General features: G+C 35.9%; 3 protein-coding genes across 5 annotated transcripts in view; all 3 read left to right on the top strand.

The window, feature by feature from the left end:
* Positions 1 to 468, top strand: part of LOC105453864 (major royal jelly protein 3-like) — a 33,137-nt gene extending 32,669 nt beyond the window's left edge. Inside the window, exon 7 of the mRNA XM_011696129.1 lies at positions 28 to 468. Coding sequence (XP_011694431.1) covers positions 28 to 234 — 207 coding nt within the window. The 3' untranslated portion in view covers positions 235 to 468. The remainder of the gene's footprint in view (positions 1 to 27) is intronic.
* LOC105453866 (neural cell adhesion molecule 2-like) overlaps positions 1 to 24,435 on the top strand; it is a 99,366-nt gene that overhangs the window by 33,692 nt on the left and 41,239 nt on the right. The window contains exon 3 of the mRNA XM_011696134.1: positions 16,868 to 16,980. Coding sequence (XP_011694436.1) covers positions 16,917 to 16,980 — 64 coding nt within the window. The 5' untranslated portion in view covers positions 16,868 to 16,916. The remainder of the gene's footprint in view (positions 1 to 16,867; positions 16,981 to 24,435) is intronic.
* LOC105453865 (major royal jelly protein 3-like) lies at positions 8,162 to 11,508 on the top strand. 3 transcript variants are annotated; one of them, XM_011696131.1, is made up of 7 exons: positions 8,162 to 8,248; positions 9,021 to 9,223; positions 9,462 to 9,640; positions 9,837 to 10,058; positions 10,216 to 10,387; positions 10,659 to 10,918; positions 11,056 to 11,508. In XM_011696131.1, the coding sequence occupies exons 2-7, from the start codon at positions 9,031 to 9,033 to the stop codon at positions 11,221 to 11,223; spliced, it is 1,194 nt and encodes a 397-aa protein (XP_011694433.1). In that variant the 5' UTR covers positions 8,162 to 8,248; positions 9,021 to 9,030; the 3' UTR covers positions 11,224 to 11,508. The 3 variants fall into 3 exon arrangements, with proteins under 3 accessions (XP_011694433.1, XP_011694434.1, XP_011694435.1); XM_011696132.1 differs by having other exon boundaries at positions 8,212 to 8,294; XM_011696133.1 differs by lacking the exon at positions 8,162 to 8,248 and adding an exon at positions 8,589 to 8,703.

Raw genomic sequence — 24,435 nt, 5'->3', positions numbered from 1 at the left:
TAAAATAAAACATTAATTTGTTTGAAGGTCGAAATCATCCGAAGCCCTGAAAAATTGCAATCTACAACTGGGCTAAAATATTCACCTATTCGGGATCAGCTATTAGGTCTGGCCGATAATTTTCAACGTTTTGTTCTTGGAAATGTGAATATCAACGAAATAAACGCTCACTATTTCGAAATAGATGTAGCAGAAATACGGGAGAAAACAGATTTGTTTTCTCCAAGCCCCTAAGTCTTGAGATCTCCAACATTTTAACATAAGTATTTAACGAATATTTTAACACATATATACGATTTAAATTTACATGTATATATTGTGTACATGATATTTTAAATTACAAAAGATTGATCTGTAAGAAAATTTGAGAATTTGTGAATTATACGTAATCACATAATGCGTATGCATAAATTTAATTAATTGACATGTAAGTAAATAATAAATATTTTGAGAGTTTTGCAAATATAATTTTGGGTTAATAACTTGTAAATATAACCTTATAAAACGAATTATTTCGACATTTCGACATAATATTAATAATAAATAGCAGTATATTGTAAGACGGCATATGAATTGTCATTTCAATGCAAACAGATATTTTCAGAAGTTGAGACAAAATTGAATCATAATACGTCATTTATTAAATACAATTTTTCAGACTATATATAATTATATAAAAAATTTTGCTTTTATATGCTAAATTTATATGCCATTTTTATTGAAGAAATGTTCAGAATGCGTTATCAAGTCGTTTGGATTTCTATCCCTTTGTAATGCCTTCTAAATACAGAAACGAAATGAATAGATATTCTGAGCGAAAAAAGTGCTCGAGTAAAACGTTGAGAACCCTTGCGTAAACGTAGGTAAAGCACGATGAGAGTCAAGCACAATATGTTCAGCCGATTTTACGAGGCAGGTAAGGGAAAAGGAGATGAAGCCGCGGACGGAAAGAAAGAGCGGAGAGTGGATCGTACTCTTCTACATCCTTCGCGAAGGACTCATGAATCATGGCACCGACTAGGAGGTAAAACTCCTCATCCGTTATCAGCTTGGCAATAAAACTCTTGCCCCGTTCTAATAGACACGACACCCCGCCGTTCCAACGCCGTTCGATCCTTTCGCAACCCAGATTCGACCCGGCGTTCACCACAGTCGAGAAAGAAGAGAAGTCCGATTCACGTTAGATAGTGACAACTTCAATCTGAGATATCTCTGTACCCTGTCCGATTAAATTCTCCGCGAGTTCTCTTTCTTTTTCACGTTTTATGTACATGTATGACAATATATTCAAGCTTCAATTTGCGAGAAAATTCGAAACTTTTTTTCCAAAGGGACTTTATTTCAGAGATTTAGAGATAAATTTTCGTTTGATGTTAAAATAACGGAATATTTACAGATTCTGTTATTTTATTTTATCCATATTTAAAATAAATTTTTAAGTGTAAAAAATTTTTTTAATTATAATACACTTTATGTATAAATTATCAGAATAAATCATTCTAATAATTTTTAAATAAACAAATTTGTTTCACTTCTTAATTCATAGTTTTTAATTCAGATTAATATTAACCAATAAACAGAAAATTTACTATCTAAACAAAACTTTGATGCAAATTAAAAAGCAATACATAAATAAAATTACACCAATTATATTCTTTAATCTTATTTATATTTTATATCTTTAATTTTCACAATGATTTTATTAAACAACTGTTCTGCTATTTTTGTTCTGCTATTTTGTTTAGTAATTAATGTTGAATTAAAAACTTTAAATCAAGATTGATAAATTCGTATAATATATTTAAAATTTAAATTTATTTCAAAAACCTAAATAATATTTAATAAAAATCATATAAATCACGCTTCGCGAGTTTGCACTCTCTGCGTATTAATGCGGAAAGTGTTAAAGATATCAGTCCGACAGCATTACTAATTTCTAAACGATTATACGGAACACGAATCGAGTTACGCGCAATTTCAAGCGCGAACGATCAGTTTGAATCGGGCACAGTTATAAAAAAACGCCAATCTTTCATACCATTCTTCCTCGTTATCGTCGCAGATCCAATAATCCAATTAAAAGCGGCGGTCATATCATTCGCAGGGCTCATCGGTGTCGTACTCGTCCGGCCGGTAGACTTCTCTCCGTCGCAAATGGCATAATTCGTTTAAACGATCTGTGAGATATAACAAACGCGAATGATATTTCAGAGAATTCTCCTCCATTCGCTTCAGCGACATGCATTAACGTACCGGCGGCGATGCAGTTCATTAATTTCTTCCCGATCACCGCCCAAACTCACATTCTGTACACTCGTGCTATAGAGAGAAGAGGGATTACCCGGTGATCTCAAGGGAATGCAGAATCGAACAGAGAATTCGATTTGAGAAAGAGTGAACGGCAATGCAAATATTCGATCATCCATTGTGTAACCCTGTATTTTATTTATCTTCTTTTGTTATCTAATATCAATTTGCACGTATAATAATATTAAAAGAGAAATTATTGCAGCCGAAGAAAAAAGAGAAGAGAAGGAGAAAGCGAGTTTTTTATTATTATCCAATATTATAAGAGGTAGCTCTCTAGAAATCTGTCTAGAAAACTATCTGTAGCAGAGAAATATATTACTCGATAAGAAACAAAAGCACACAGTTCTAGAAACGGAATTATACTTCCTATAAATTATGCAGGGGGATAAAGTATTATTATTAAAACTGGAAGGTAAGAAAAGTGGAGATATAGAGCATGTAACTATTTTTCTAAAAGTACAGTACAATAAATGCACAACGGTAAATATATCGCGACTGCTTTGATTTCACGAAATTATACCACAGAAATTACACTCGCTTGCTTATAGCCGATTCTATGAAATAAACCGTAGTTTTATAAAAACTTTAATTAATTTTTCGTTGTAGCATAAAATGCCATCCCGAATTTATTCCATATTCTTGTCTTTCGCTTATCTATTTACTCGTTCACCTACGATCCGAAGAGAGCGGTAGGAATATACTGTTCCAGTTACTTATTCCACGTGTTTCGACTTTCCCATTCGATATCTCTCTCTCTCTGCCTCAGAGATACATACACACGCGCGATCGGTATCCCGCGCCTTACCGATCGCCGCGTTCGTCGTGCGAGAGGAAAAGCGACAAAACTTCGATGGCGAAAAGTTTCGCCGTTACAATATGAAAGTTTCACACGGCGCGGGACGGAACGAACAAGGATCCCGCGCGCCCCCTCCTACCCTTGAAAAACGGGGACACGCTCGCGCGTATATAAACGCGGCGCGAGCGATCGCAATTGCGCCGCGTTTTGGATTGCATTTTCGATCGCGCGTTTCACTCTTCCTCCATATTTCTCTCCCTCGCCGCCATGACCCGTTTCTTCCCCTCGCGCGGCGCGGGCGCGCGACACGAAGGCCGGTAATCGAATTCCACGGATTCGCAATTATTTCGAAAGTTCACGACCGACACGGTAGGTTTAACGACCCGTACGTGATAACGACGGGCGTGATCTCTCCGCGCGCGCGCCAGATGTATTTCCGACGTACGTGAGATCGGCGCCCTAGGCGCAGAGGTGGAAAATGTTCGGAGATTGGGAAGCCCCGAATTTAAGCCGTTCTTTCTTTCTCTCTTTGCTTCGCGATCAGAGACCGACGTAAATGTTGCGAATATACCGATGGGGGGTTTATATAACTTTGGATTGAACTTTTCCAGCGATACAATTAAAATACACCAAAGTGTATGTCTCGTGCGTGCCAAAAAGGCTCGTAACAGCGAGGATCGTTGACTGTTCAGTTTGCACCACGTTTCGGGACGGATCTGTTATTGATCGCAATCAGTCTAGCCATTCATAATCTTTGACGGCTCGCGGGGTCATATCGGGGCTTCTAATTCTTTTGTTCGCCGCCCATTCGCATCGTTCGTATTTTCGACGAGTGTCAAATCTGCCTTCTGTCGATATTTCGAAACGCTTCCGCTTCCTCCTCTCTCTCTCTTTCTCGTCGTTCAACGCTCGATAGGCTCGTCCGGCGGGATGCGGGGCGCAAATAAAGGTATGTGTCGCGGTGCGATTTGCGGAAAACGGGACGGAAATCGTCCGGTGATGCGGACATCGCTCACTTGGCGGAATATTACTTGTGACGCTTATTATGCGACAGATGCGACGACGTATGTACGTGCAAAAGTACGGCAATTTATAGCTTCAAAATTTTATCCAAATCAAACGTAGCAATATAAACAATATAAACAATATAAAATAATATAAAGAATATAAAAAAAGAGTACATATCGTATGTAATATAAATGTATTACTATTCGAAATAGAAGAAATTAGAAAGAAAATCACTGAGATATTTATACGATCAAATTGTCTTTCGCGCGGATCGCACGATGACGTTTAATAATTATACAATTCGATCTGCGACTGGGGACGAAAATTTAGAAACAAGACTTCTCAGATATTCACTTCGTTCATTGTTCAGCGCATTAAAAATGGAAAACCGCTTTTGACGGAGACATAAACATTTCCATTGTGACATATCCGTCGTTGCAACTGATCCGGCTTTTCAAAGACATCCGAAATAACATTTGAAACAGAAAAACAGAAGTTTAAATTTATCGTACGCGTCCCGGATATTTCAAATGCGTATCACATTTGCTTTCAGTTCTAAATATTTTCAGAAAATTATATCTCTCTCTCTTATAGAATAATACGAGGGCAGCCGCCACCAACGTCCGATCGTAGATGACGATTTTGTCTAAATTGTCTGTCCGAACGCGCATTTCGTACGTCTTATAAGTTAGCGAAACATAAAATGAGCACAATAAAGTCTAATATATATTTATTAGTATATGCTAATATATTTCGTAGAAAAAAGTTCGTACGTTATCACGAAAATGTGATAGAATAATGCGTGTCGCCGCCGCGAAGGTATTATCGGATCCTCGTTACAATGGCGATATCGACCGAAATGACAAGAGCCTATTGCCTAAAAAATGTATATCGACACAAGCGATAATCGATATTTCGATATGGTCGACGTTACATCATCTCGCTCGCGGTTTCGTTTTTTTTTTATTTTTTTTTTTTTATTTTTTTTACTGAGACCGTTGCGCGGCGGATTAAATGCAGCGACGACACATTGTGCGTAATGCGCGTTTACATTTCAGCTTAAACGTCAGGAAGGTAGCTCGACGGCCGAGCAGAATGAACTCTTGTCGGCCGACTCTTGTCGAGCAGAATGAACAGGAGTGACTTACTATCAAACACTATAAAATTGCAAATAACGTAAGCACTGACTTCAAAGTTAAGCGCAAGGCGATGAAGAGGAACTATTCGGACGAGATTATTCATTGTCACAATTATGTCGTGTTTAAAAGCATTTATTCACGGAGACGCATTTATTCACATCGAAATAACCGGCGTTTTTTTGTAACGGAATTAGAAAGAAAACTCCACTTCTATCGCGCGCGATTCCGATTTTATTGTATTAATCACCGAGTCCTCAACTTCGCCGAAAGATAGACGATAGCGCGCGTTAATGCGAACTCGGCAACCGCGGCGATGCAAAATGACGCAAGTTGCCCCGTTTAAGGACGACCTCCCGAACTGCTTCCCTATCTCGTATCGCGCGTAATCGGATTAACGTAAGTTCTCCCCGTGTTTTCCTTTAAGTTCCGGTTAACTTTCCACGGGAGTATCCGTGACGCTTGAGCGATCCAAACGCTTCAGCGACGTCGCGGTTATATCGGAGTTTGCTTGTTGCGTGTCACAAGCACGGTTACCACTTGTTACCTACCCGCAATCCCTTCGCTTCCCTCTCAATATTTTCCCTTAAATTTGATTTTTTATTTTTGTTTTTTTTCTTAATTGAGTTAGTTATCGCGGAAAATCTGCGGTAAAAACCGAAAAATTTTCAAGAGCAAGAAATAATTTTTGCAACCATTAATTATAATAAAAATATGATAGTTATAAAATCTAATAATAATAATCAATTTTACTAAAAAAAATTATTTTATTATAATAAAGCAAAATAACTATAACTTTGTTACGAAATAAATACAGGGTTTGATTACTCACTGAAAAAAAATAATCTTGCAATTATAGCGAGAATTATTTAGATACGAAAAATTAGCTAAAACGGATAAATGATTAGTAAGCACTAGGATACCATATGTTTTGTATCTAATCAATATAGATAACAGAGACAGAAATTATATCTAAATTATTTGTCAAATTTAGCAAGAAAATTTCTCTATGATGACTGACGTTTAATCAGTCCAGACTCCAATCCAGACTCCAATCATATTTGATTATGAGATCTATATTTTCTTGCATATAATCTTAGAATATTGCTGCTATAAATTCTACGTGACAGACAATTTTTTAGCAGATACAAAAAACAGCGATATAATTTAAGTGTAATATTTAGAATTCTAACTGGAACATTTCCCTGAGTATTATAGTTTCGCAGTTCTTTCAATGCTTAAAGCCCGTCTACATAAGCAAACGCAAACACGGAGGAAAAAACCAAAAAAATGAGAGAAACGTCCGCGTTTGCGTTTGCGTTTTGCATTTGCGACTTATGTAGATGGGCCTTTATTGAGACAAAAAAAATGATATTAAATTTGATTTCTTTAAGCGTATCGCACCGAGACATTCTCGTCCATGTCACGCAATGAATCGCAAAAGCCGAACCATGCGCGATACATATATCCGGTCGTCTCCATAATTTTTATACGTCGCCGTAGCCGCGGGCGGACAACGAAATGGACCGATTTACAAAAGCGTTGCAAATTCACGCCGAGCGCGAATATACATGTCGATCGAGGGATTATCATTGATTTGCGGTCCGCGAATTTGCGGGGGCGCCGGTCGCCGAGGCGTAAATTGCGACGGATTAATCGCGGATCAGACGTGCATTGAAACGCGCGCGCACACGAATAATACTTCCCGAATAATTCTCGCTCGTTTCATTATTTCCTTTCTCTGCGCGCGCGCACGAAATACGGCCGCGGAAAATAATCACGCCGGGTGGTAAATAGCTTTTGGCTCGCCGAAATAATTTAATTCCCGATTAACGATGTTATCTCGCCGGCTGAGCCAGATGATTTGCCAGCGCGCGATATTTTAGCGCGGCCGAGAGAGAAATAGAAAGAGAAAGAGAGTTTTAGGTTTCGCGCGTGCACTCATCAGTTTCGCCGATCAAATTTAACATTTGTTTCGGTTGCCGCATTTCCGATTTTGATATACCGAGTCCCTTTTTTTGCATTTTTAAGCCGGATTAAAATGAATGGGATTTTTGCTGTGCCGTCAAAAATGCCTGTTAGCGGTCAAGCGATTTATTTTTAATCCATTTTACAGCGATGTCAGTATTACAGTAGACAAGAATCTATGCGTTGTCCTTGCATTAACAACAAATCGATTACTTGAATTAGAAAAAAAGGAAAGCATGTAATTGGTTTTATTACGCGCGATCTCTCGTGTTTGCTTTATCTTAAAATATCGAGAGCATTTATTCATTAACAAGAACGCTAATTGTAAGTGCAAATTTGGACTTTGGTCACAGAATAATTCATTGTAAAATAATTCTTTGTTTTACAATTAATAGAAAAATTTTAGACAAATAAAATAACAAAATTTTCAAATATTATAAAGATCGATAGTGAAAAATTTGAACAAAATTTTCGTTCCTGCTCTCTAAATCTGAATCAGTTACTGACTGAAAAAGTTACTGACTGTCACTGATTAAGGCAGTAACTATAACCTAACCTAACTTAACGTCTTGTATTGCTAATAAATAAGTAAAACAGAGCCGCTGTGCAATTAGCGAGAACAGCGAAGTCCACTAATTTATCAAATTATTTACTTATTTCTTAATGATTTCCGAGAATCAATGAAGTTGCATTTCACTGATTACCAGTGATATAGTTGGGACTGACGCATTCAATGAATCATTGATAATCAGTGACATATGCATTGATTCAGATTTAAAATGACGTTCCTCAATGATAAGATAACAACTCGTATAATTACTATAACGTAAATGTCATGCAGGCGTAAAAAGTGTCATCATCTATAAATGTTATAATAACATATTTCCATTCGAAAAACTTTTTTAACGAAGCTACAATCATAATTATGGAATATATAATGAGGTTGTCTAAAAGCGTTTTCGTACATATTCCATCAAAGGTATAAATAGCAACCGAACGTCGTACTCGCAACTGTAATACGTGGCTACTGGTAATTCAGTTATATTATTTTATTGTTGCACTCCAATTATTAAAAGGCATGCATATCTATCTTTAAAAATTTGCTAATTAGTGTAATTCATTACATTTCACGGACCAAATGCAATTCGTTACCAAAACCAAAGTGGAGCATTGGAGCATTGCAAAACTTACTTTATTAACAATAAAAATAGAGAGAACGTATTAGAGCCATTTTTTTTCGAAAACCTGTTTAGTGCGTGTCACGAACTTATGAAAGTTCCGACAATATCTTAATTGTAATATCTTTGTAATATTTTACTGCGACTACATCAAAAGACTGATAGTTGCAGCAAGAACACACCTTTATATATATATCTCTTGGGATTTGGAATTCCAACTCACAAGACAAATCATATTTCGAAACGGAAAATTCCGTTTTGATCCTGGGTGGCACAACATTATGGCGCTATCCATTACTCTTTAAAAGTGAATCAATGGAGTCATCACTGATTTTCAATGTATATTATTTTCCAGTGGCGTACTTAGAGCTGTAATAAACAGTGACTATTTCAATGTTGTTTCAGTGAAAATATACTGATTCACAGAATATCACTTGAAAAACAATGAGCTTCACTGTCAAACAGTTTTGAGAACTGAAATTCACTGTCTTTCAGTGATATTCACTGTTTGAATCAGTACATTATCACTGAAACAACATTTAAATAGTCACTGTTTATTATAGTTCTAAAGTATGCTACTGGAAAATGATAAACACTAAAAATCAGTGATGCTTCCACTTTTAGAGAGTATAAAATGAAGCATTCTTTGTTGGCCCTGTTAATTCTGTCGACGGCGATTGTGAGCTTTGGATTTGACGTGAAGGTTACAAAGGAATGGAAATATGTTGATTTTACTTGGGACAATTCGAAGCACAGGATAGATACGGTTAATGCTGGCCGTTACAGTACATCCAAATGTTTATTATACGATGTAGACAAAGCAGAAGGTAAGTTGATACCAGAGACTATTCAAAAAAATTGAAATAATTTTGTACAGAAATGTGAATACATTTAGTAAGGCATATAATATTTAACTAATATATAATCGCATTATACGTGATCTATACATTTTAATATATATACTTCGTTAATACAACGATTAGCATTGTTACTTTAATAAAATTCATAAAGTAAATATTTTTTTTAGTAGCACGTAAATTCCGATTACAAACAAAATTCTTATAGATGGTAGATTGTTCGTTACCACACCAAACGAACAAGGCCCTGGTTCACCTGCTACTTTGGCGACAGTAACTACTCAGATAGGATCAGGATCAGGTCCACTTTTACGTCCATATCCAAATTGGGGTTGGCATAGTAGTAGTAGTACGTGCAATAATATTGTAAATGTTGCCCGAGTGCATGTAAGTATTAATATCTTCCATCCATTTTCACATCTTACATTTGTATATTATTATTCAAATAACAAGAATTAAGGAAAAAGACTAATATTTAAATGACCAACAATTCATATATTACGCGCACTTACAATAAATGCACACACACAATAGTGAACTTGATGACACAATACATAAAATAGAATTTTTACTTTCACCTCAGATTCTATGCAATCACATCTTCGTTCTGGATAACGGCAAAACCGGGACCAACCAAGTTTGTAATCCAAAACTATTGATCTTTAATTTAAAAAATGATACGCTTGTTCAAAAGATTGATATTCCTCCTGTTATCGCGAATAATCGAACGGGCTCTGGATTGTTGGTGACGCCTTTTGTTTATGTTCCCTCCGGAAAATGCGATCGGCTACTGGACGAAATGATTGTTAGTATATTCTATCTTTTAATCACAATACATAATCGCTCGTGTAAATATATTATATATATTTAATAATATTTATATCTGTTCAGTTACACGTTTAGTTATATATATCTCGTATTATGCTATTTAAATAATTCAATACACACATAAATATACACAGGTATTTATGGCTGACACGCAAGGTTCCGGTATAGTAATATATGACTCGTCTACAAGGCGTATGTGTAGAGTGGAATCTGATTGCATGAAACCAACTGATCCCCATTTCTCCATAGCAGGCCAAAATTTTACTTACAATGGCGGAATCTCTAGCATGACAGTCATTGGCAAAGGCGAGTATTCACTTTTTAAGACAAAGAATATTATTTCAATTATATCTGAGCTCATTATACAAATGGCGGATGTCAAGAATTTTAATTTTAACTTTAAATATTTAATATTTACACTATTTCCATTCACAATATCCTTTTCTTGTTTAATTAATATTTATACATCTATTGCTGAGCACACTAATAATAAAACAAACCAAAAACGTAGAAAATTTTCCTGCAAATAATCAGCGGCATTTCGCTATTTCCTATTATCTTTTTATAAATGTTTTAGATTTGTATTATGCTCCTGCAGCGGGAAAAGAAGTCTATAAAATAAAAATATGCACGCTACTAGAATGTCCAAATAAAGAAAGGGCTAATAAACAAAGTGAACTCGCGTTTAAATTGTCAAGTCAAACAGGACCGATCACATCAGTGAAAAATGTAATAGTCTATAGCAATCTTTGGAATATGTCTATCATATACAAGAATGAAGATTCGAGGGGTTGGGGTTGGGATTGGCCTTGGAATTGGAATAAGAAGGGAAACCCGGTAAGATATCCGAAAACGCAATTATTGATATATTAATCGATGATAAATAATAGAAATTATTTGGAATTTTATTAATGATTATATATAATAATTGTTAATATGATTTTATTGTTGTAAAATAAAATGTTACTTTTAAGGTGGTACTCGCGCAAGACTCTGAAAAATTGCAATCTATAAATGGACTAAAATATTTGTCTTCTTTAAACAAGATAATCTATTTATCAAATAGACATCAGGTTACTGCAAATAATAAAATGACGACAAGCGAAATGAACTTCCGCTATGGCGAAATAGACTGGGTATAAATACGGGCGAAAACAAATTTAAATAACTACGAAGCCTTGGTCTCCAATATTTTAATATATTTCACGTATATTTTAACACTCGTACTATTGAAATTTACATGTATATGTGAGAATTACGTAACACATAAATGTATTCGTTTTATTATAAAAGATTGATTTTCTGTAAACCTTTTCAATTTAACTTTAAGAAAATTTGAAGATTTATAAATTATACATACACATAAAAATAATTAATTGATATATAAGTGAATAATAAACTACTTCAAAAGAGTTCTGCAAATATAACCTTGGGTTAATATCCGCTAAATATGTATAACCTCATAAAAGCGAATTCAGTAAAGCAATAACGGTAATCTCACGCCGCACGTTTAGATACTTGGCACGAGATGCTACCGCGTCTTTCTTGATTACGACTTATCTTCCCTATAGGACAGCAACCATGCGATCGCAACGGCCGTGGACAGCATCAAAATTCCGTCAATGTCAAACATCGTAGCCGACAGCGGCATTCACCACGGCATTCGACGTATTAAACCATACGTGTTAAACCGTAACGGTTGCAAACCACGGGCTCGTGAATTATTCCAAGCTCGACGGGCACAAATACGGGAGGGGGAGGTAAGGGGGAGAGTCAAATATCCTTGTCGCAAACAATTTGTATGGTCCTGATGCCCCTGACGTTTATAAGACGCCTGGAATTTTCGTCGTGGAAACAATGCCTGTCGTGCAACGACGCTTCGGTCGCATTTTATTACACGATTACGTACAGAAACGTTCCGGCGAATGGACGTAAATCTCGCTGATTTTCGTCGAGGCGGACAGCCACCCGGGTCTCACTGTATTGCGACTGTCGGAGGAGGAGGGGGGGGGGGAATCAAGAGACACGCCATGCCGACAAATTAGTTCGAGGTGTGCGCCAGTTAGTGGAAACGTGAAATACAAACGGGGATCCTTTCTTTCTCGCAGGAGCAAAAAGACACGGTGTCAACGAAATAATTGGAGCACAGTCCTTCAATAAAAGTCTAATTGTTCGAAACGGTTCATGCTTCAGCGGACGTGACAATTAGGAGAGAAAAGGTCACCGATTGATTGTGATGTGAACACAAATTTCTAGAAAGATTCTTTTTAATAAATTGTTATTGAGCCGATATATTCAACTGGCTAAATACAAAGTTAATTGTACTTTTATATAAATAAATAATTAATATAATTAATTATTTTGTAAACAAATAAGATATTATATATATGTATATAATATATACGTATATATATGTATATAATATATACATATATAATATATACACACATATATATATAATTGACTATTATTAATATTCAAAATATTAAACAAAAAATATTTTTTTAATATTTTGTATTGTGTTCTCCTCACTCGTCATGTAAATTCATTTTCACATTCACGATACAGTAATAAAACACAATTCCCGGCACGTCACTTCTAAATTGTTCCGTATATAACACAAAAGACAAATGTCTTATCTGGCAGATTGTAAATCGCGTCGGCAAATATTCATGCGACGTCGTCGCGCGATTTGCATTCATCATTGCCCGCTCGCAAATTATCAACACGTGGTCTCCTCGGCATCTGCTGATCGATATTAATGGATTTTCTCGTGAATTTCCCGAGTGCCACACGACTATTCGCGTTTCCTGGAATTCCATAAAGAATCGACATGGGAAGAATTAGTTTTACCTTCTTGAAGAAATCGCATCGCCAACCTACGCCAAAATTCTATGACGTTATTTTTCGCCGCCGCGGGGCTATTCGTTGAGTTTCAAGTTTTAATTATCATGCCTAATTTTTGCCTAATTTACTGTAGATAGTACAAAGTTTCCGTCTTATTGCTTTAAATGTTAATACCCGCATCCTTTTAAAAATACAACAAAAAACTACTCATAAGTCTTAAATGCTTTATATCCGTATATCTTCGTAGAAAAATTAAAAACTTCAATACTAACTTCTTTATACACTGTATATAAACATAATTTCAACTAAATCAAATTTTGATTGCGTCCCAACCTATTATAGATATTAAACACTAGGCCACAATTGGCTGCTTATTAGTTTCACTTCGCTGCACTAGATTAAAACATAAGCTATTAATTAACTACATTAAAAATATGTAATTATATATGCATCAAACATTAATTAATTCAATAGTAATTATCCTAGCACCACAAATCGACGTCATTAATCAATAATAGGCTCAGCTTATTATCACGATAATGTCATATTAATTTCTTCACGTAGAAATTCATGCAAAAGAAAAATCGAATGTGAGAAGAGATGCAAATGAATGTTTGTCGATTATACACAAAATCGCTCGGAGGACAGAACGAGAAGATAAAGTTAACGCCGCAAGAAAACGCTGCAACGCGCGGGAAAGAGAGCATCGATCTCTTTCTTTCTTTCTTTCTTCGCTCTTGCTGCGTCAGAAAGTCTACAAGCTTAATAATTTCTAAACCATCCTCGAACGACTCGGTGAAGCTAACCGTTTGTCATCGGAGCGGGAACAAAAGGGAACGGGTTATCCCGAAAGGAGACCCGCGAGGGCGACGGTCCGCAGATCGGACGAAGAAGAGCGGTCGAGATTGGCGAAAATACCGGTGGAAACAATGCCGAGCGTGCGCGTCACCGTGCGTGAAATATGAAGCGAAAGCGAATTTACTGCAGCACACGCGTCACTTCGTGGCCAGCGTGATTTGCCGCGTACGTAACTGCACTTTTTTCGGGGGCATTATACGCGCTACGCGGTTTCCGTTTCTCGCATCCCCCCCCCCCTTCCCCTATCCCTCCCACTCTTGCGTGAACTGCGTTTCCGTCCATCCGATTAATGCGATGCCTCTCGTCCGCGCTAAAGCTGCTCGACGCTTGAAATCAATCCAGTTGATATGATCCTCGTTCGCGGTTTACGTAATTCAAGATAGGTCTGTGATGACGAGGTTCGCGTGATAAGTAAATCCTATAATCTGGCCTAAAACGCGCGATATCTAAGTAACTGTTAGCCTGACAAATCTGGCATACTTGCGCAAAATTTTTTTCAAGTTTTTTTTTATGTCAAGAAACGAAGATATCAACATATCAATGTTTTCGCTATCTCGAATGAAAGAAATTTGATTGATATTACATCATTGATACTCTTCTCTGCTTTTTTTACGATAAGAATCTAACGTTCATTTTATTTTAAAACTCTGTTTTTAATTAATAAGAAGTTAAATTAGAATTGTGCGAACGTAAGATAATTATTGGTGTGTTTCGCAATCGATCTTGGGAAAAATTAGATTATTTTACTTATAATTAGTACACGATAAGAGACAGAGAGAAAATGTATTTAAATTTTAATATTAACTTATTAATAAACTCGTTAAAAACTCTGTCTCATATTTTTATACGTAGAAGCAAAGATATCGTGCAGAAATAAAGATAATGTCAGATTCATCTCCGGAGGGTGAAACCAATAACGAAATATTTTATACCTAGCATTTAACTACTCGGATGTATATAAACTCGTAGTTAACTCGCTCGTTATCCGCGAACGTAAACAACTTCGCTAAAAATTGGCCAACAGCATGAACATCCTTTTCAACGAAATGGCGTACACGAAAGTTACTTCCTGTGCTGCCGCACAGCTGATGCGAGCAACATGGGAATGGACGGCAGTGTGGGCGCAGCCCTTCGACGAGACAGATTAACATTGTCGATCCGTCGTCGATGTCGATCAACATCCGTGACAAGGGAACGCATTTGTCGTATATCTGTTAGTAAGGGTGTTTCAGCGGTATACGAGTTCGTGCCGCACGAAGCTACAAGATGTATTTAGGAACATTAGATCGATCAAAAAATGTAATAAAAAAAAGAGATTTTTTCCATTACTTTGCGGGCGATATCAATCTATTTTGTGTGAGAAGAGATATTTCTGATAACCGATGCGTTTCGTGCGATTTGACAAATTCTTATAACGTAATATAATAAATAAAAAGTTGTCACACATTTATATATTATCCATCTTTTATTTCAATAACTAAAAATATTAATAATCTTTTCTTTGAATATTTAATTAATTTAATTAATTTCGAAGTCTACAATTTTCATTAGATAGACTAATAAATAACTGATTCTTCGTATCTATGAATAATCGATGAAGAATCGTCCTAAAAGTTTTATTTGATATGATCTCGTAATTGGTCACTATGTAAATAAATATATATGAATAACGCAAATAGGTTTTCTCTTATACACTCTTGCATAGGTTTCATATATTACTTTGATTCATTTGATAGTGTGATTGGTGCTATCGGATATGTATTAAGTTACGCGATTCGCCCCCGACACATATACGTATATCGGCGTGAAATTTCGAAACCAAATGCTTCTATTTGGATATACCAACGCGACTCGGTCGAATAAACGCGGCGAGTGAATTTAATCATAGGTATTATATCGACTTAATTCCATTGCTCGCTGATATGCAACGCTGCAACCGATGCCGTAGTGACGAGTATCAACCGTAATTCCGGCAAAGGCACGCGTAGCCCGCGGATATGACGAGGCTCGTTAGAAAGCTCTTTGCCCCCATTATTCCTCTCATTCGCCTTTTGTTCTCTCTTCCGCGGTGGCCCTCTTCTCCTTTGAGCTAATAATGACTGAACATGATCCACATTAGAAAGCCCAGCCGCTTCGAGTGGCAGGCGCAGTCAAGTGCATTGCGGATGCACTATCCATCTCGTTTTCCGCTGTTACCAACGAGAATACCATTAAAAACCGCCGGTTTTACGAGAGAGTTGGCATAGTTGGAAAAGTTCGCAAATGCGTTCTCGACAAATATTGCCACCCGCGAATAAAAAGCAATAGGTCAGAACAACTATGAATCACGGGAAAAACAGATAATATTAGTATATGTGTTTGCATAACCAGCTGTGAACTGTTAAATTATCGTAAATTGTAAAAGTTTGATAAATATTATATACACAAACACAAATACATAAAATTCTCGAAAATGTTAAACTGTGTTAAATGTAAATATTTAGTATAAAACTTAACTGTATATTTTTAATAGGATTATATCGTTATCATATTGATAATTGTAAAATCTAAACTACGTCATAAAAATATTGAGACAGAGAGAGAGAGAGAGAAACGAATTTATTTAAGTAAAACAAGATTAATATTATATCTTACTTAAAATATCTATTAAGAAAGATAATAAGGATATTTAAATATTTAATATAATAATATATATCAATCAATATATTTTGATATTATTATGTCAAACAGATTCTTTTGAAACTGATGTGCATTTCATATCAGTTTGAATCTTGTTATAAATGAAAGATAGTTCACCTTTAACGGGCAAGAAGCTCTTTATGTCCGCAAAATGGCACAACAAAAATGCAATAAATGCTTCTGACAGGAAAAGAGGATAAAGGATGAAAGGCAGATGCTTGCCATTGGCGCGAAATGGGAGCGGATGAATTGATTCGTCCGCCCGGGACGATACTTGATCGATTATCGAAATAATGAACGCCAGTTTCCGCGACATGAAGAGCCCATTGCGGTGCATTCAGCGCCGGGAAGACTGCGGTGGGGCTATTAATACGGTTGCGTGCGCTTTTTTTTCTGTTGCAGAACCGGCCTCGTGAATGAACGCGAGATGGACGTCTGAATCGAAGCCGTCATGGCCCCGTTTCTATTGATCCTGCCGTTGCTGGCATCGCTGCGCTACCTGATACAGCCGATCGGTAAGCGATGCTTTCCTCTTCGACGTTCGCTCGGAAAGAATGCGATGGCATCGCGAAGAAAAAAAAGACGCGTCGTGCAACTTGAAATCCCTCGCTTTTAGAAACCTAGCCTTAGAAAATCCCGTGTTTGATCGGCTCGAGTCGATAATCAATTGACACGTTAAACAAATTACCGTGATTAATGATCGTCCTCGCTCGCATTGCCCGAGCCAATAATAAGACCGGGATCGACAAGTGCACTTTTCAAACTCATGAATACGTGTTCTTTCATAATAGTTTCTTTTTTAATTGCTACAATTGTGATATGAATTTTTCAAAGACAATGAAATTGCCAATGATAATCTTTTTAATTTATTGACACATAATTATAAAACGTTCCGATATTATGTACTCTCATTTTCTGGGCCACATTATGTATCTACATAAGAAATAAACGTGGTTTATACAGTGCTCGCTAATGACCCAGGAATAATCTTTAATAATCTTTCTATTTACACGGGCAGTAATATTGCCACTTACGTATGTAACATCGCCGAGGGTATTAATGCAGAATGTGAATGATATCAAACGACCGTTGATAACTATCGAGATGCTTCCGATAGGGGGAGGACTTAGGCAAGCCCTCTCGTATTCGTGAAAGCCGAACGGAACTCCGTTGTTTCCCATCCGCGATTTATGGTCTTCGTGCGCTAACGAGTTCCTCTCTCATGTGATAAGAATCATCTCGATAACGGTTAATAGCTAGAACAAGAGGCAAAGAGAACGAAGAAGGAAAGAAGATAAACGGGAATAGAGGGAAGGGGGGGGGAGAAGCTACGAATATCGACAGGCATATTATTTCCCACTTTATTACTGCTCGAAGGCGAATAATTGACATATCATAAATCGATTCCAGATAAATTAATGAGAAGAGGGGGGAGGAGAAAGAAAACAGACACGTATCTTCGTAATAAACGTAATAAATACACATAAATATTTGTACGTGGAATTTATGTTACAATTTTTAAACTATAAATTCTCTTTTGCCTTCCGTTTCGTATCATTAATTAATGTTTATCAAAAGAAAATTAAAGCTTGAAAGGATATGTGAAACATATTTCTATCCTTTTTTAAAAAAAATACGGCACAAATAAAAATACAGATATAAAAAATGTTTCAAAGTACCTCGTAGAATTTTTGAGCGCACATAATAGATTCCCGAAACATTTTTAACTTGGATGTTAAAATATTATAAAGTTACCTGAAATTGTGTTCTTATTTATGCATTTATGAATTTCTGCATTGTATTCGCGCGCGTCCCACGCTCGAATCCGACAGATCATAAAGCAAAAGTTTTCGCGGATACGACCAGTCGAATTATACGCGTTAAACCGTGAAAACCGTCAGTTCCATCTATTTTATTATTCTTTATGCGCCGCGCGGTTCATCGAGCGCGAACGAAAGCGCGGAAATACCAAATAGCGTGCTCGCAAACTTGCGCACTATATTACATTGTCTTGCCCCCTTTAACACGGATTTATCGCCGCGCGCGCAAATTCAGAACGAAACTTTAGCGCGCCTTAGCGCACATTTTCGTGAATACACACCGGTGTTATGAAAACCACAACGAAAACAAACGCTTTTAGCCGCAAGACGTTGGTAGTTAATATACGGTGCGAAGGGAGCCTGGGCGCCCGCGTCAGACGGAGATACACAAATCTTACGAGTATACCGAGGGGTCGTTTGTCCGACGAGATGGCAGAGCGCTAGTCAAATAACATTAATAACATATCAAATTTATCTGCTGTGTACAACTGTATCTCTTTAATGGTAACGGAATATTTCATTTAAATTTCGCAAACAAGTTTTTCACGCAGTCATTACATCGCAAAATTCCGCACATTATCACCGAAACGCGCTGAGATCATAATAACAGTTATTCACATGAAATACATTTGAACGTACGCGAGCAGCAGAATGTAGATAGTAGGCGAGTCGTAATTTCGAGCCTGCGAGTCGTAACTTCGTAAATTCCGCTGCCAACGAATAGCGTTCGATTTACATTTTGTAAGCTCAAACGTTTTCAGGCCATTTAAACTCGAGTATAAAGATAACGTCCCGACATTTCTTCTCACTCTGAGAATGGAAATAAGAAAAATTCTTTTATAACGTTTGTATCGGACATCCGGAAACAAATCGATCCCCGGGACGCTACACGAGAGGCTTCAATTCGCGCCGCGTCAAGATGGGATGGCCGGACCTGCCGGGTCCTTACCATGATAATGCATGACGCTGCTACCGGCGCGGCGCGGCCGGTAGCCGAGGAGAAATACGAGAGGAGCCGACGCAACTTATTGCATCCGCAGATCCTGACTGCTCTCCCGCGTGAAAGGGGAGTCCGTGGGAGGAAGAAGGGGGGAGGTCGAGGACGGAAGCAATGCGATGGAACTGCAAAATTCCGGCGCAGCGCGCGCCTCATTTCAGACGTCGACGTCTAAGTCGGTAACGCCCCATGTGTACGGTATTCCCTGGGAATTCGTCCATTCTTTAGTAGGTCATATCCCTCGACTGCGTTTCCGGATCTTGCGGTGCTCTGTTACAAGTTCGCACACGTACATCCCTTCGACTTCTAGCCGCGTACAAATCGAGCGGTCTGCATACCGCTTATGTCATTCTATGACATAAATATGCTTTTCTATATACGTAACGAAAAAATGGTAACGGTTCAATTTGTAAAATTATCCAGTATAAAAACACTCTGAAATTTTACGTTAAAAAGAAATTTCTTTCGTGAATCTATATAAAGGAAATATTTCTATCTATAGATATTCCAACGTAAAGTTGTACTTTGTAAGATGTGATTAAGTTTTAAATTCGGATTTTACGCTTATTGACAGTTCACATCCGTTCAAATGAATTGTTATATATGTAGGTAACATTAGCGTTTTAAAACAAGAAAGGCAGAAGTATATTTATATATTATTAAAGATACAGAATGTAATCAAAGCTCTATATATATACAATATATATATATATATATATATATATGTCACTTGAAAATTGACTACTAATATGTCAAATGAAAATTGACTCAAGATAATTTGTTCGAGTTTAATATTAGAAGAATAAATTGCAGCTAAAAATCGGATTAAAATTTAACAAAGACATTTCCATCGAAAATTTTATGTCATTTTAATTTGAAAGCTTTTTCCTGTCTCTACATGGTTAAAACTAAAAGTAACTCCGAAAAATGTAACGCGTAAGTATAAATATTTTAATATCGCAACGCTAAAAATGAAGAACAAAAAAAACAGCAGAATTTTTTAAAATCTGGGATAATTAAATTTTCTAGTCTATGTATTCATGCAAGCGTTCAATTTTTCATAACATTAGCTACCCAGTCTTTTAAATAGCTTTATGCACCAATGTATCGCAAATAAATTAATTGGTACCTTGGAATTAAATTCCAAGCAAATAAAACAGTATTTTCATACTACACATCGTTCTCTATAATATTAAATACAGATTTGTATATTAACATCTATTTCTTTGTAATTTAATCATATTCAAGTTATGTAATTTATTTATAAAACAAAAAAATAATAAAAATAAGATAACACTTATATACCTACATATATCTTTAAGACATTTCGCTTAAATCATTCAAAAAATTAACATGTACTAGCTAAAAGTAATGTGCTAAAAAATACACATAAAATCGAATTGGAAAAATAAATAAAAATAAACACAAAACAAAAAACACTATTGAACTGAATGAGATCGTCTAAAAATACGCAACGTGATAAGCATTATGAGAACATGCATCTAAACATGCAACGTGCTTCGACATCTTTCGCTAACTATCGAGAGCAATGTCAAGTTACTTTACGCTGCCTAATCAGTGGCAGATCCAGAGAGTTGTTTTTGGAGGAGGGGAGCGATATGACGAAATGTGAATATTTAGTTATTATTGCTGTTAAAGTTATTTTTAATATTTTCTATTATTTAGAAATTATTTAAAAAAAAATTAAGTAAACATTATTTAGTCTCAAATAATCTCTGATAATTTTTTTCTTAATTCATTTAAAACCGACTTTTTCAATATACGAAATTTGTTTGGAGAGGCAATCGAAACGTGAGCAATCGCAACGCGTGGATAATCGCAACGCGTGGGCAATTGCAACGCGTGGACAATCGCGACGTGGGCAATCGTGGGCGAGTAAACGAAACTGCCATCGTTGCTTTAATTGCGGCATAGCTAGTGCGGTAATGACGAGTAAACTTAATTTGTAGTCAGCCTGCGAGACCGAATATATCCCATTGTTAGCTTCATCATTTACCAAAAAAATAATAGCAAATCACTATTATTCTACTATTCTGATTTATTGAGATACATAAAAACCACACTGTTGGTATTTTGACAAAGAAATAAAAAATATATATATTCATTCTCGGAAAACTTTTAAATGAAACTTTTTAATTTCCAGATGTTAATATTATTTTCTATTATTATTTATCATAATTAAGAAACTATTTTTTTTCGTCGCCGGCGATAAACATTCTCATAAAAATAAAACAGCAATGCAAAAAGAAATAAAATCAAGACTAGGTAGGTAATGTTATGAAAAATTAAACGCTTACATGAATACATAGACTAGAAAATTTAATTGTCCCAGATGATATTTGATTCCTTCAAAAAAATTGTGAATTCAAATTTAATGGAAAGATTTACTAGATAATATTTTTAAACGGTATTTTTACTGTAATCTTTCAATCAATATTCCATTTACAATGTATTTAGTATTATATTCAGCATTTTCAGTTAAGAATAAATAAAAATTCAAATAAATTGGAACATCTTCATTACGTCTTAATTATTCCACGATAAAACGGTAAAATTGCCATTAACAAATTATCTCTAAGTAACTGCCACCGTGCCAGCAATGCACTTTTTATATATAGAAACTGGTGGGATAGTTAATTGCTGCACAGCACGTAGTGGTTTCTTTCCTACGAATGGCTACAGTCGATAATAGGACTTGCGCTGATTAGAAACCGCAACAAACATTTCAGTTTCACGAGAAAGTTTCAACATATAAATTATTCAAATTCTAACAAAATTTGATAAATTACCAAGTTCAAGATTATATTTGTAATACATGAATACATTACATATTTTCTTTTATAATGTTATAAAATTATTAAACAGCAAATTATTTTTTTAGCAAAATGTAATTTATAAACAGCAATTTTATACTTCGTGATAAATCATAAGATATATGTATATATTCCCAGTGATGAACTTTTCTTAAATGTTAATCACATGATCATACTTGAGTATAATTAAACAATGAATTTCTGTCTAACCATTTATTATCCTCGAAGTCGTTGTAAATAAATCACACAATTATAGCTTCTTAAAATATCTCCTTTAACTTTTTTTAAAATTTTGTACTCAACGAGTACCAGATTTACTTCAAACTCTTGAATATATTAATTTGTTCTAGTTTCAATCTTCTAATTTTTCAGAAGATATTCTATCTCTAAGATACACAAATGTGTAATTTTCACGCATTTATTATTAATTAATGATATAGTTGTGCGCACGAGTTTGAATGAAATTTCATATTGAGATGTCCATACCGAAATGCATGCACTTTTAGACATGCACATTTATACACATATGTACGCCCGCGGGCACATCGATGTTAGGCGAAAAGAAACATTAGATTCGAATGTCCGGAAATTAAATAATATCGATCATCGCGCTCGCGTGCAAACACAGGGCACGTGCTCTACAAGCGGCGCGGACATGCGATCCACGCCAAGTATATAGCAACGTCCGAGAATTTAATATCCCGCTAATTGCGAATATATTGTAAGAGAGGCGCCAGGGAGGGATGGGGAGAGGAAACGATATCAAATCCCGCCGTTGCAACCTTTTAATCGCGGCGCAATTTAAAATAGCATTACGGTGTTTTGATTGCATCGCGTACCGACGCATCATCCCATCTGACGCAGAAATATTCATTTCCGATACCGCTATAAACAACAACAACTTCTATTTGTCGTAATCAAGTGCTAAGACAAATCGATAAAATTTGAAAATGATCATTACTCATTGTTAAACCTTCATAATTGTGTAAAGGACTCAATTATGTGGAAGATTATATAAAATTACGGAACAGAAAAGAAAAGAAAGAGGAAATAATAGGAAGAAGAAAAGGATAATTTTAAATAAATATAATCACCTTTCCTTTGTTTCTCTAACTAGTACTAATTAATTCGCATTTTATTAATTCTCACAGTTTATGTTTACTCGAATTATATTCGCCGTTTAATTTACTACTGAAGAATAGGGAGATTATTTACGCGTCATTGAGTCCTGAATACACGACGCATCTCAAAACACCGATACAGCGGATAATAGATTTAGAAATTTCACTCGATCTACCTTAATTGCCGAATATTTAGCGAGCGCAAAACTGTGCGACGGCCCGCGCGAAAATTTTTCGCGAACGAACGCCGCTGCCGGCGTTCTGAGCCTGTCGAACAAAGCACAGCATGCTGTGCTATGCTCCATATATTGGAACGTGCGCGCCAATATTATTTAACCGTCAATTTATCGTAACAGAGCAGATATGTGTTCTGACAAAATTTTCACTCGGACGAATTTCAGGTATAATTTTATTCGTCGGATCGACTTAAAAACGCCTGAACTTTCGAACGAAGCATATTTCAGTCCGGAAGCACGAGCAGACAAGAATATTATCTTTTGAATAACAACTCGGCATTGAAATTCTATCGCATGGAATTGTAGTGTTACGTTCTCTCGTTCAAATATCTTTAGAATATTAAAATGCAACGTTTTATATTATTATAAATTTTGTATGTCGCAAAAAATATACGCGTGTCATGCATAAAATATATAGCGTAGCGTAAAATCTTTATATAGAAGAATTGTGATAAGAATTATATGATGAAGAAGATACACAAGAAGAACTGATATCAAACTTATTAAAAGATTATTGAAGCTTCTTTAAAGCTTACTGAATCACTGAAAAAAGTAATCTTGCAATTATAGCGAGAATTATTTAGGTACGAAAAATTAGCTAAAACGAATAAGTGATTAGTAAGCACTGTGATACCATATATGTTTTGTATTTAATCAATATAGATAACAGAGACAGAAATTATATCTGAACTATTTGTCAAATTTAGCAAGAAAGTTTCTCTATGACGTTTAATCAGTCCAGACTCCAATCACCCAGGGAAATGTTTCGCTGTTCCAGTTAGAATTCTAAATATTACACTTAAATTATATCGCTGTTTTTTGTATCTGCTAAAAAATTGTTTGTGATACGTAGAATTTGTAGCAGCAATTTCTAAGAATAAATGCAAGAAAATATAGGTCTCATAACCAAATATGATTGGAGCTGTCTCTTATACACATCTCTGAGCGGGCTGGCAAGGCAG

The sequence above is a fragment of the Wasmannia auropunctata genome, unplaced genomic scaffold, assembly GCF_000956235.1.
Source record: "Wasmannia auropunctata unplaced genomic scaffold, wasmannia.A_1.0 LD335994.1, whole genome shotgun sequence".
In the NCBI taxonomy this organism is placed as follows: domain Eukaryota; kingdom Metazoa; phylum Arthropoda; class Insecta; order Hymenoptera; family Formicidae; genus Wasmannia; species Wasmannia auropunctata.
The sequence above is the reverse complement of the archived record's forward strand: the minus strand, read 5'-3'. Positions and strand labels throughout refer to the sequence as shown.

Bases quoted from the DNA above. Each gene is read 5' to 3' on its own strand.
- LOC105453865 (XM_011696131.1), top strand. From the start codon at position 9,031: ATGAAGCATTCTTTGTTGGCCCTGTTAATTCTGTCGACGGCGATTGTG. The intron at 9,224-9,461 runs GTAAGTTGATAC...AAATTCTTATAG, and splicing joins CGATGTAGACAAAGCAGAAG to ATGGTAGATTGTTCGTTACC. The intron at 10,059-10,215 runs GTTAGTATATTC...AAATATACACAG, and splicing joins GGCTACTGGACGAAATGATT to GTATTTATGGCTGACACGCA.